The sequence below is a fragment of the Echinops telfairi genome, unplaced genomic scaffold, assembly GCF_000313985.2.
Source record: "Echinops telfairi isolate 266 unplaced genomic scaffold, ASM31398v2 ScPeMD7_4225;HRSCAF=4972, whole genome shotgun sequence".
Lineage (NCBI taxonomy): Eukaryota > Metazoa > Chordata > Mammalia > Afrosoricida > Tenrecidae > Echinops > Echinops telfairi.
In genome coordinates, this window is record NW_022108124.1 from 18,282,030 (window position 1) to 18,294,007 (window position 11,978).

The 11,978-nt window shown below is 46.6% G+C and overlaps 1 protein-coding gene across 5 annotated transcripts in view; it reads left to right on the forward strand.

Annotated features, from left to right (window-relative positions):
- The window catches only part of LOC115867883 (zinc finger protein with KRAB and SCAN domains 7), a 15,489-nt gene extending 5,734 nt beyond the window's left edge, over nucleotides 1-9,755 (forward strand). Inside the window, exons 3-6 of one of the 5 annotated variants that reach the window (XM_045295020.1) lie at nucleotides 1,071-1,239; nucleotides 4,571-4,782; nucleotides 4,935-5,052; nucleotides 7,259-9,755. In XM_045295020.1, the coding sequence (XP_045150955.1) occupies nucleotides 1,071-1,239; nucleotides 4,571-4,782; nucleotides 4,935-5,052; nucleotides 7,259-8,712 (1,953 nt within the window). In that variant the 3' untranslated portion in view covers nucleotides 8,713-9,755. Of the gene's footprint in view, nucleotides 1-1,070; nucleotides 1,240-4,570; nucleotides 4,783-4,934; nucleotides 5,256-7,258 lie in introns of those variants that run through there. The other 4 variants (XM_045295021.1, XM_004708545.2, XM_045295023.1 and 1 more) reach the window with 4 other exon arrangements.
- The last annotated feature ends 2,223 nt before the right edge of the window (nucleotides 9,756-11,978 follow it).

Genomic DNA, 11,978 nt, shown 5'->3' on the forward strand with positions numbered 1-11,978 from the left:
TCCCGCCCTGCCTGCCTTCCTCCTTGGGTTCCCATTGCCACTCACTTCCCTTCCCCGCCCTGTCTGCCTTCCTCCTTGGGTTCCCATTGCCATTCACTTCCCTTCCTGCCCTGTCTGCCTTCCGAGCTTTATTTTTGGGTAAATGCTGCCCTTTGGGGCTCTAAGTGCTGAGCAGCCTGCTCCACACAGGTGTTTTTGTTTTGTTTGTCCCCACGCCACAGGTGCGAATTGTTCATTTTGAGGCCCTGCCTCTTGTTTAGCTGAAAAGTAATCTCAGGGAGTGGGTTCACTTCCAGGTTTGACCCAACAAGTTTGACCTGTTTTATGGTTGTTAAATTATGTTCTGTGTTTTTCTCCCTCCCTGTCTAATGCCTTCTGTTGTGATCCATTCAGCGTTGGTCAGTGGTGACAGCCAGGCACTGTCTAGGGTTCTGATCTCCAGCTTGCGGAGGTTTGACTTGAGTGGCTCATTGGTTATTTGGACGAATGATTTCCTTCAGCCTCTGATTTTGTACACCCATCTTTGCCCTGGATGGGAAGAGACCAATGGATATATGGCCACTCAGACTTTCAAGACTCCAGCACCCCCCGCCCCCCCAAAAAAGACTCCAGCACCAGCTCACCACAGTAGGATGGAGAACATTGTATTTATGAACTATGTTATGCCAATGAATGTTCCCCAAGACTATGGTCCTATGTCTTCAGTCCTTCAAGGTGTTTGGTTATGGATAAAAAATTTGCATAATTCTGTCCCCTGTGTGCTCTGCTTTAGCATTGTCTTTTTTGTAGGCCAAGAGCCTGTGGAATCTACTGAATTACATGGTCCTAAAGACCTGACACAAATTGGTAATGGTTATAGAGTCTGGCCCTCAAGCCCCTGCTAAGAGGGTCCACAGAGGGATAGCACGTAGGATTGGAAGTTTCAGAGTCTTGGATTATCTTTTCTCCCAGAAGGATACTCTGGTTCTTCTTTTCCCTGACTTCTGGGAGCAGGGAGACTTCTTGGAGGTTTAGTGTTCAGTACCTTCAGGGCTGCTCTCTTGAACCTGACTGTATTTCCTTGTCTTTAGGGTTCAGCCCCTTCGGAGGAACAGGACATGAGTTTAAAGGAGACAACAGGTCTGGCTGCAACAGAGGAATTGCCTCCTACCTTACCGGTCAGTGGGGGCTCGGCCCCTGGTGCCCACCTCAAGCTGCCCCAGGACCCCAGGCCACAGCATCTCCAGAACAGACACATCGGTACTCACCCTTTCAACTCTGACCTCAGATCCCACCTTCTGCCCTTCTCTCCGGTGGTTTCCTTGCTTGCATTCCCCCTTTTCCCACGCGGTTGGAATCCTTCACTGTCCTGCTGGCTGTCTTCCTTCCTGGGGTGACCCAGCAGACAAGGGCCTTTTGCTTGTGTTCATGTACCAGGGTAAGCCAACAAGGATTGCTGTGAGGGCTCCCGTTTATCAGCCCTGGGTTTATTCTAACTAAACAGGTCTCTGCATTTAGTGGATGACCGCAGACAAATTCCCTCAGTAATACACACACTTGTTAGGGTGCCTTCAGAAACAAGGTCCAATAGAAACAGTGCCTTCTGAGGAGATCTGCTGAGCCATTTAAATTCGAGGCCCATAGGTCCGCACAGAAGGTGAAGGTGACTGAGGAGAGCCCCTCACGGGCAGTCTTGATGAAACTTCTCTAAAGACACAGAATGATCGTGGCAGCTTGAAGAAACCTGAAAACTGCACAGCTGAAGACAAGGCTGGGAATTTAAAATCACAGCAGTGCTTCTGCTCCTCCTCTGAGGACTGTGTTGGCCGGATGTTGTGGGGAAACTTGGCCCTGTCCACCTGCAGCCCTGATCAGGCCCCTTCAAACAGCTTTTTTTGCCCCTCAAACTCAAAGAGCATTGAAAAGGCACACATTTGGGGTCTCTTTGGGGATACCAAAACTGCCACTTTGAGGTACTATGAATCAAAGAGTCCAGAATTCTCCAGGGAAGAGCTAGAGGAATGAAAATACCACCTTCAGAAGGAAGATATGCCAAGAAACAACAATTTCACATTTTGATATTTTTGTTAAGGGTTTCTATGATTTTCATGGCAATACCTTTTGATGCACCCCCATATTAAACAAGTGTTTGTGGAGCACCTGTCAGAGAAAGACACTTTTGGGGACCAAAGGTATATCGTATATAGCCAGTGCTTTCAGAGAGCTGTTATCTAGTTGACAGTCAGACACAGTCAGACGTGTAAGCAGAGGTGACCTCCTAGAGCAGGGGTTCTCAACCTTCCTAAGGCCGCGACCCTTTCACACAGTTCCTCATGTGGTGGTGACCAAACCCAACCATAACATTATTTTTGTTGGTACTTCATCGCTGTCATTTTGCTACTGTGATGAATTGGGCGACCCCTGTGAAAGGGTCATTTGACCCCCAAAGGGGTCGTGACCCACAGGTTGAGAACCACTGTCCTAGGGTCCATGCGTGATGTCTGTCTCTCAGCAGACAGTTGGTAGACTGGTCCCACACAAGGGGGCAGTGTGGGAGCTATAAAAGGTGAGTGTGAGCCATGTGGACTGGAGCAGGTCGGGGTGCTTCCTGAGGAAAAGCAGGAAGCTTGGACTGTGAAGAGTGGGGGAGGATTTTGAAGTGGGGAGAAAAGAGGTAGGCATGCCCATAGCAGAGAATATAAATTAAAATGTTGACCCATTTAGCTGGGGTCAATGATTTGGGAGTCCATTGTCAGCTTGTTCAGGGCCTTGCAGTTGAAGTTGGAAGGTTTTGAGAGGCCAGGGACAAGGTCTTAGAATTGTTGTTTCAGAAGGACTATTCTGGCACAAGCGAACCTTATGGATTGAATGAAGAGATGCAGTGTGTTGAATCACTTTTACTCGGCCTTGCTCACTGTGATTTTATAACTCCCAATCAAATGATTGGTTGGAACTATGCCAGTAAGGTGCTTGTGGTCCACCAAAGGGACTGAACAGCTGGCTAGTAGTGCAGATAAGGCATATGAAATTCTGATGAAGGGATCGGTCAGTTTTGCCATCCCACGAGGCTTAAAGTGAGTTATCCATGGGGCAGAAAGGGGGGGGCCCTCTCTACCACCAAGAAAAAACTAGTAATGGACCGACTATGTCTTGTGGATCCAGGATGCCTGCACTGAGAAGCTCCTAGATTCCAGAGACAGAGAGCTGTAATACCAGAGATGGTAAGAAGCGGCAGCCACCGAGGCAGCAGAGCCAAGGGATTGACAAGCGATGGCCCGATGGGCTTCCTAATCCCTGGACTGAGAAAGCTGAGTTGCCTCAGACTGGGAGCTTGCTGGTGGCGCGGGGTCTCTCTGGACACTTGGAAGAGCTAGGCTGGCTCCTCTAGCAAGAGAGCTGAGTGCATTTGGGTAGGAACTTGCCAATAGGGTAAGGTTTTTCTGGGCCTTTATTGGTGGAGCTGAAGAGCTTTGTAACACTTCCCTGAGCAGTTCAAAGGCTGTACCAATCTAAGAGGTCTGAGAGGCCGAGGGCTAGGGAGTGGTCTCCTTATGGACATGGCCAAGAAGCTGTCCTGACTAAAGAAATGCATCCTGATTTGCACCTGATCCTGCATTGTAACTTGATGCTTCTCTAATAAGCCCCCGAATTGTGAGTATGGTCTGTGAGTTCTGTTTGGCCATTGCCATGACTTAATGGAGCCAGGCAGAGACGTAGGAAGGGAAGGTAATAAGACTGGAGAAAACTGCTTCCTAGGAACCAGTTTGGGGCTCTGGAAAATGATTCTCTTCCTGGTGTAAAATTCGATGCAGAGCTCAGACAGCACTGCCGCCATTCCCTGTTCATAGGACACTGGTGTAGGGAAGCCAAGGGTGCCAGGGAGCTAGTGCCCAGTGACAGGTGTGGGTCATTTGCTACCTGAGCTGGGCAGGTGGAATAGAAAGAGAGCTATGAGAGGCTTTATGATGGAAAACTCCGTGGGGTTTGTTTTTGAGGAAGGGAGAGGGGAGCAAACGATTGCCGAACCGTGTGAAGTCAGGAAAAGAAGATGGTAAGAGCGTGCCTTTTACTTTAGACAGTGACTTTCAGGTGTTGGAGGAGCCCCGAGGGAATCGTCCCCTGGGGCCTGGATGTGTGTGATCAGGGTCTTGAGAGAGAGGTGAGACCCGTGAGCGCGACAGTGAGCAGTGTAACTGGTGGAGGCTGCCTGGGAGAAAAGGGGAGTATCAAGGGCTGAGCTTCAAGGAGCCTCTGCATTGAGAGCAGGAGCAAGAAGCCAAACTGGGGGTGGGGAGGTTGAGGGGGAAGCAGAGATGTGAGGGCAAAGTCAGGCTTGCTGGTGCCTAGGACACCATGGGTGAGAGGATGTGGTCAGAAGTATAACTTCCTTCGGAGAGGCTGAGGAGAGTGAGGATCAGAAGGAGCACATTCACAGGGAAAAGTCCGAGTGTGCTTAGCGTAACGCCTTTCTGGAAGAAGGAGTAGAGTGTATGGGAAGCTGCCCGGCCGGTCTCTCTCTAATCCACTCTTTGGGGAGAAATTCTGTGTGGGACTGGGCTTCCCCCACTCACAGCTTTCTTTCCTCCTTCAGCTCCACTTGCTTCCTTAGTTCCTGCTCCTCCCCAGGTGGGGGACTCGGGAGTCGAACCAGTGGCACCTCTGCTGCGGATGGACAGGCCCCAGGTGAGCGGGGTTCTTGCTGCCCTTCCTGAGTCCCCAGGGATGGCTGCATCTGAAACCCAGGGCTCGGTCCATTCTGAGACTCCCTCTTGGCTTTCTGTTGCTTCCTGTGCTGGGTCTCTGGTGAGTTCATGGACTCTAACTCGCCACGAGTTTGTCCTTTTAGCTGTCTCCCAGTTTCTCTACCTCTGTCACTTTCTTTGCCCTCTGTGCCCCTGATGGCTCTGCCCTTCCTGGTGGGAATGTTCCTGAGCAACGGAAGCCTGTCATTCCAGGAGTCCCTAGCCGATGAAGACCATACGCCTAATACGAAGTGGAAAGGCCCTGCACTTAGTCAGAGAGCTCTGAACTGGAACACAGTGATGGAAAATTACTGCAGCGTGGCCTCACTGGGTAATGAATCTGTCCGCCAGCAACTTAGTCTGCATTCTTCTGTTTGTGTGTGTGATATTCTTTTTGTGGTTGTTGGTCCTTCTGACTTTTTATTTTGTAACACATATGCAAAGAAAGAGAACATGGTGCCTGTCCCCCGGCTCGAGGGAGCCTGGGTGGTGTAGGGGGCTGCATGTTGGGCTGCTGAGCCCAGGTGAGCAGTTTGAAACCACTAGCCACTCCTCAAAAGACAAGGCTCTCTACTCCTGTAGAGGGCTACAGCCCCAGAACCCCCAGGGGCAGTTCTACCCTGTCTGTAGGGTCAGCATGAGTCTATCACCCCGCTTCACTAGTGAGCCTGCCTTCTCCTGGCTTCATGATTACTGATTGGCTGAGGGAGGTGTGGTCAAGGTTTGGTTAGTTGTAAGGAACTGTCCCACAAGTTATTGTAAGCCACAAGCTACATATCACGAGGTCTCAAGGAATGAGAACTCAGAGCAAGCCAATCAGTGAGACCCCTGTGTGGCATGAGGGCCTTGTGCCAGGGCAGCTCAGGCCCCTCAGCAACAAAAGCAAGTGAACCTCCATATCCGTGCAGTGTTCCACTATGAAAACAACTCAACTGCCCCAGCACAGACCTGTTTTCTTTCTCCTTCATGGGAGCAAGTTGGAGCTTTCTGCGCCTGTGAACGGTTACAGTCCCAGGACCTCATGGGAGCAGTTCTATCCTGTCCTAGAGGGTCACTGTGAGGCAGCATCGACTCGACGGCAGGGAGCTTGGTTTGGCTTGGTTTAGGGGTGTCTTTCTTTTAGTACCCAGGTTCTTTACTGCTTGCCACTCACGTGGCTCCATCTGAATTGTAGTCTCTGTTTCCTCATAATGTCTTCTGTGAGGCTCCTAATGACTAGACTTCTCTCCATGTATCATTTCAGCTTCAGCTCCTGATCAAAACTATCCTTTTTAAAATCCCCACTCCTGGTTCAGAATTTCCTTACACAGAGACTCCAATTGGTTCAGTCATTAAGTACCATCTCTATCTGGGAAGAGCTTTGGACCCAGACCACAGCAGAAACAGTTGACTAGCTTATGATAAGCTACACTTGGGTCTAGTGCCTTGCCCTGCCTCAATCACCTATCCATCATGGGATGAGTACGGTCACTTATCCCAAATCATGGTTGCCTAAGCTTCTCCTGCAGCAAATGCTGGGACAGGACAGTTTCCTGAGAAGGGACTGTCACCGGGGCAGGTCCTACCACTGACAAATTTAGTGCAGTGCCCAACTCTGGAGAGGATGGGCTCAGACATCTCCAATGTCACGAAGCTAAAATGTCACAGTGACTGTGGCCCTGGTTAAGATGTGATCGAGAAGCTCCAACGTTTTAATGTTTAACTGTGAGTGACCATGAGTACTACTCTTTCTTCTCCCAGCTTTTGAATCCAGTCTCTAGAATTCAAAACCAATGTTCAACTGTTTGGTTTCCATATTGTTGTAGAGAATCACGATCCCAAATATAACTTTTGATCGTATTTTAAGTTGTTGTGCCTTTCTTAGTTTTTGTAAGAGGTCAGTACAGTTCTGGCCCCTGTCAATCCAGTGCTCTGGGGTCAAGGGACAGCTCTACTTTTACACCCTCACTATTTCCCAGTATTTGCCATTTCTTATTTTCTGAACCAATAGCTTTTCCAAATCTTGTTACTGCCGTCTCACACCAGAATCACTCCTTCGTGTGTACTTCTTTCCTAATTGCATCCCCATAACTCTCCCATCAGCTCCCATCTTTGCACTGATGAGATGTTTGCTACTCCTTACTTTCCTAAGCATCTTTCTGAGAACCATGGAACCACATTATGCCATGATTGTTAAGGACCTTAGAGTTCATTACTTTACTGAGGAGAGGTGGTGTTTAAATGAGCTCTGTGGGGTCACACCATACTTTACACTCGGGACTTTTGGCCTCACCAATGCCCTTATATTTGACTCTGCTGCTCAACAGCCGACTGTCTGTGCTGGCTCTTCTCCCACTGACCAGCTTCTCTTGTTTCTGTTTGTTTCCTTGTTTTCCTGCATGAAGAAGACAGTGAGCTGCTTCCTGTCTGGTTCTTGAGGTGTCACCTCATGCTTTATCTGTAGAGTGGAATTTTCTTCGTGCACATAGATTCTCTTCATTCTGCTTCCTCAACAGGATGAATAATGAATGGAAGTAATTTCCTTCTTTCTTTCCCAGTAGGTGAGAACAGAAAGGAGAGTTCAAAGTTGGCTCCAAAGCAGGACATTTTGAAAGGCTCAGGGTCAGCTGACAGGACATCAGAAGGACTCCATGGAACCGTTCCTGGGACGCCAGAGGCTGGAGATGCCAGTGAAGATAACTTGGGGAACCTGAAAGGGCAGCCCTCAAGTGAAGAAAGGGGCAGACTACAAAGCAATTTCTTAGAAGTAACAGAGGAAGTTAAAAAAGATCCCACAAAAGCCAGATGTGAGGGACTTAAGGAGCTAGGGGAACATTATAATCTGTCTTTCCGTGTTGCTGAACATGAAGGAGTTTTGAAAGGACAGAAACTCTGTCAGTGTGATGAATGTGGCAAAGCTTTCGATAGAAGCTCACACCTCATTGGTCATCAGAGAATCCATGCTGGAGAGAAACCGTATGAGTGTAATGAATGTGGTGAGACCTTTAGGCAGACCTCTCAGCTCATTGTTCATCTTAGAATCCACACGGGGGAGAAGTCTTATGAATGCAACAAGTGTGGGAAAACCTGTCGGCACAGTTCCCACCTCCTTCAACACCAGAGACTACATAATGCAGAGAGACAGTCTAAGTGTAATGAATATGCAAAAGCCATCCCTCAGAGTCCCCAACTCATTGACCACCAGAGAACCCATACTGAGGAGAAACCTTACAAATGCAACAAATGTGGGGAGACCTTCACTTACATTAAAAGTCTTGTCCATCATCAGGTAATTCACACAGGGGAGAAACCTCACAAGTGTATCGAATGCGGGAAAGCTTTCTGTTCCAATAGGACTCTTAGCGATCATCAGAGAATCCACACTGGAGAAAAGCCTTATGAGTGTAATGAATGTGGCAAAGCCTTCAGTCGGAGTAAATGTCTCATTCGACATCAGAGCCTCCACGCTGGTGAAAAACCATATAAATGTAGCAGGTGCGGGAAAGCCTTTCATCAGAACTCTCAACTGGTTGACCATGAGCGCATGCATACCGGAGAGAAACCTTTTGAATGTAGTGAGTGTGGAAAAGCTTTCAGTCTGAGTAAATGTCTCATTCGACATCAGAGACTTCACACCGGTGAGAAGCCCTACAAATGCAAAGAGTGTGGGAAATCCTTCAATCAAAACTCACATCTTCTTATACACCAGAGAATTCATACTGGCGAGAAGCCCTATGAATGCCACCAATGTGGCAAGGTCTTCAGTTACAGCTCTAGCCTTATGGTTCATCAGAGAACCCATACTGGGGAGAAGCCCTATAAGTGCAATGACTGTGGAAAAGCATTTAGTGACAGCTCACAGCTTATTGTGCACCAGAGGGTTCACACTGGAGAGAAACCCTATGAATGTACTGAGTGTGGGAGAGCCTTTAGTCAACGGTCCACTTTCAATCACCACCAACGAACTCACACGGGAGAAAAGCACTTGGCTTTGTCTCAGTCACTTTCTTAAAGCTGGTTTTCCAAGGCAGAGAGCAAGGCACTTTGATTGGAGTTAAGCTTGATTCCTAAGAAAAGAGCCCTAGTGGCACCGTGTGTTAAGTATTGGACTGCTAACCCAAAGGCCAGTGGTTCTAATCTACCAGTCACCCTGTTGGAGAAGGATGAAACCATCTGCCTTTATGAAGATTCATAGCCTCAGAAACCTGTGGGGCAGGTCTGCTCTGTCCTGTAGGGTCACTGTGAGAATCAACTGGACAATAGCCATTGGGTAATGCGTTTGGTTTTCTTTATAAGAAGGATGATCCCTTGGTCTTAGAACCACTAGTTGAAAGTGGGTCTCTCCCAAAATGTTTTCCATTGGGTTACTAGGGTGAGAAAATGGGAGTCATTTAGTTCACTCCTTCCCCCTCTTGGGAAAGTCAGGACCACACATTCCATTTACTTGTAAGTTTGTTTATTTTAACTTTTTAATTTTGTTTCTTAGGTATATCCCATAATCAGATTGTGTGCTTGTCAAGGACAGAAATCCATATTCTATTTCATCCTCCCTGTTTTAAAGTCTTTCTCAAGGCTCATTCATTCTTTGCTATCTCTTGACTGTGGCTCTCCCATTCTCTTTATAAAACTTATTGTAGTCTAATGTTCTCTAATTGCTTTCCATGCATAGAAAACTTTTCTTTTTATGTTTGCTAATCTGTGTCCCTCACAACTTCCAAGCTCCAGCTCATCAGTGAAAGACTTTCTTTTTGCAATTGCTGCTGCTGATCTCAAACTTGTGTTGGTTTGACCTCGGTGCTCTCAGTTAGCTGGTGTGCAACTGTATTGTCCTGCAAATTATTCTCGTTGTATATTTCTATACTTTGATATCAACTTATTGTAGATTCTTTTAGCATATAAAGATATGTTATATTGACATATAACATATAGAGTGCTAATTGTTAAATATATATATTTTTAAGTTTACTTCTCAGTGGGTATGATCTCTCTGCCACACACACACACCTAGTCTAAATAAACTAATTGCAGGAGGGAGGGGATCAAGGGGAGCTGATATCAAGGAGTTCAAGAAGAAAGAAAGTGTTTTGAAACGGATTGTGTTAGCAATTGTACAACACTGCTTGATGTGATTGAACTATGGAATGTTATGGTATCTGTAAGAGCTGCCAATTAAAAAAAAACAAACCTGAAAACTAATTGACATCGAGTTGTCTCCAACTCATAGCTGCCTATTGGACAGGGTAGAACTGTTCTTCTGGGCTTCCCAGATTGTAACTCTTTTTTTTTTCTTTCAAGATTTACCCAAAAAACTATTATTGAATATATGTAACTCCTCTTTCTCCCTTGGAGGGACTGGTGATTTCAAACTGCTGACCTTGTGGTTAGCAGCCCAACACTTAAGCACTCTGCCACCAGAGCTCCTAGAAGGGTCTAAAGATGGAAATGCCATCACGTCAAAGGATATCACATAAAAATGCTCCTTTGATGGCTTCTCCCTGTGAGTCTCACTACTGTTGCTTCAGCCTCAAAGAAATAGTCAATCTGCCTGTGCCCAAGTGTGTGTGTAGTTACTGGGAGAGGGCGAGCACATACTACCAATAGGGACTCTGCTCTGCACACTGACCCCAGGTCCGAGCTAGCCGAGTGTATCCTACTTTCTCAATAAACAAGGTTAAGAGCAGAGTTAAAAGTTCAGTGGGAAAAAAACCCGTGACCATAGTAAAGATAGTTGACAATTCCACCTGAAGCATTCATGGAATTGGAATGCAGAATGCTTGGAATTCACAGTGATGACATTTATGACAAGACAATAGGGCACAACTAATCTGGTTGAGCAGGGGTGGTTTACCAATTTGTTTATCATCTAGTCCTATATTATCTGCAACTGCCACCTGACTTTCCACATGAGAGATTATAAATATCTTCTGGATTTTCCCTCATTCTCCAAAGGCAGAAGGAATGAGGGGAGGGGAGAGGAAATCATCTCAATATTCCTCATTCCTAGGGAGGCAGGAGCAGGGAGAGAGAGGGGAAAAATGAGCCGATGCCAAGGGCTCAAGTAGAAAGCAAATGTTTTGAGAATGATGATGGCAACAAATGTGCATGACATGATGGATGTATGGATTGTGATGAGTTGTACAAGCCCCCAATAAAATGATTTAAAAAAAAAAGATTCCTCATTCCTTCTGCCCTCTCCCTTCTCTCCTCTGCCCTCCATTCCCCTTATAATCTCCTATCTGACATTCACTGGAACATCTTTTCCCTCCCAGCCTTAATAGTTGGAGCCCCAGTGCTGAGATACCTTTATCCCTGGTCCTCAGTCCCTGCTCTTCCTGACCCCCAAACTTTGTCTCTAGAGGACAGGATTGGCAGTGTGGCCAAGATCGAGGAGATAAATTACCCTTTCCCAAATGGGATTATAGCCTCAGGAATTAACAATATAAATTTTAGGAGGACACAATTTAACCCTAACAAGCTGTGTCAGGCTGATAACATGGTGGGGAAGACTTTTATAACCTCGTTTAACAGACAGTGGAGAAGTGAGAAAACTTAAGCTCAAGAAGTGAGGTAAAATTTTGGAAGAGGCACTCTAAACAAAGTTTGAAAGAATATTGTTAACCTAAAAATAACAACTAGAAATTTGCCATTTGTGAGTATGTATTTTAAAATAAATTTCTTTTCGTCTCTGTTTTTAGTGTTGGTTTTCATTTTCCTTAGAAAGTTGTCCAAATAGGATTCTTATTTCTAGGTTTAAGTGTTGTACCCGGGTGCTCTCAGATCCCAGGGAGGAGAGCCCAACCCCATCCCCATCCCCAAATGAGTCCCCACTTGAATCTGTCCCTCTAGCTCTGCTGTGGCCATGACTGCTGGTCACAACTTCAGCAGGACCCCACCGGCCTATTGGATATTGTAACTTTATTCTTCTGGTCCGTTCACCCCGTACCACACTAACCCTTTGGAGGGTTGGAACCGCTGTTCATACCTATCTTACCCCAACCTCAAGGTGAGCAATTCACACTTACATGGGGAAAAAGATAGAGCTGTCTGCTCCTGTAAAGCTTACAGCCTCACAATCCTGAGTCAGGTCGGTGGGAGTCAGCATTGACTCCATGCAGTGGCCACCATCAGTGCCTGAGGTAGGTGCGCAGAGAAAATGCTGTGACTTACTCTCTTGCATGGAGGGATAATACAAGGAAAAATATCTTTTATTTATCTTAGTCCAGTTACTTTGCTAAATTATTTCTAGTTTTATTGTGTTTTAAGCTTAATTCTCTATTC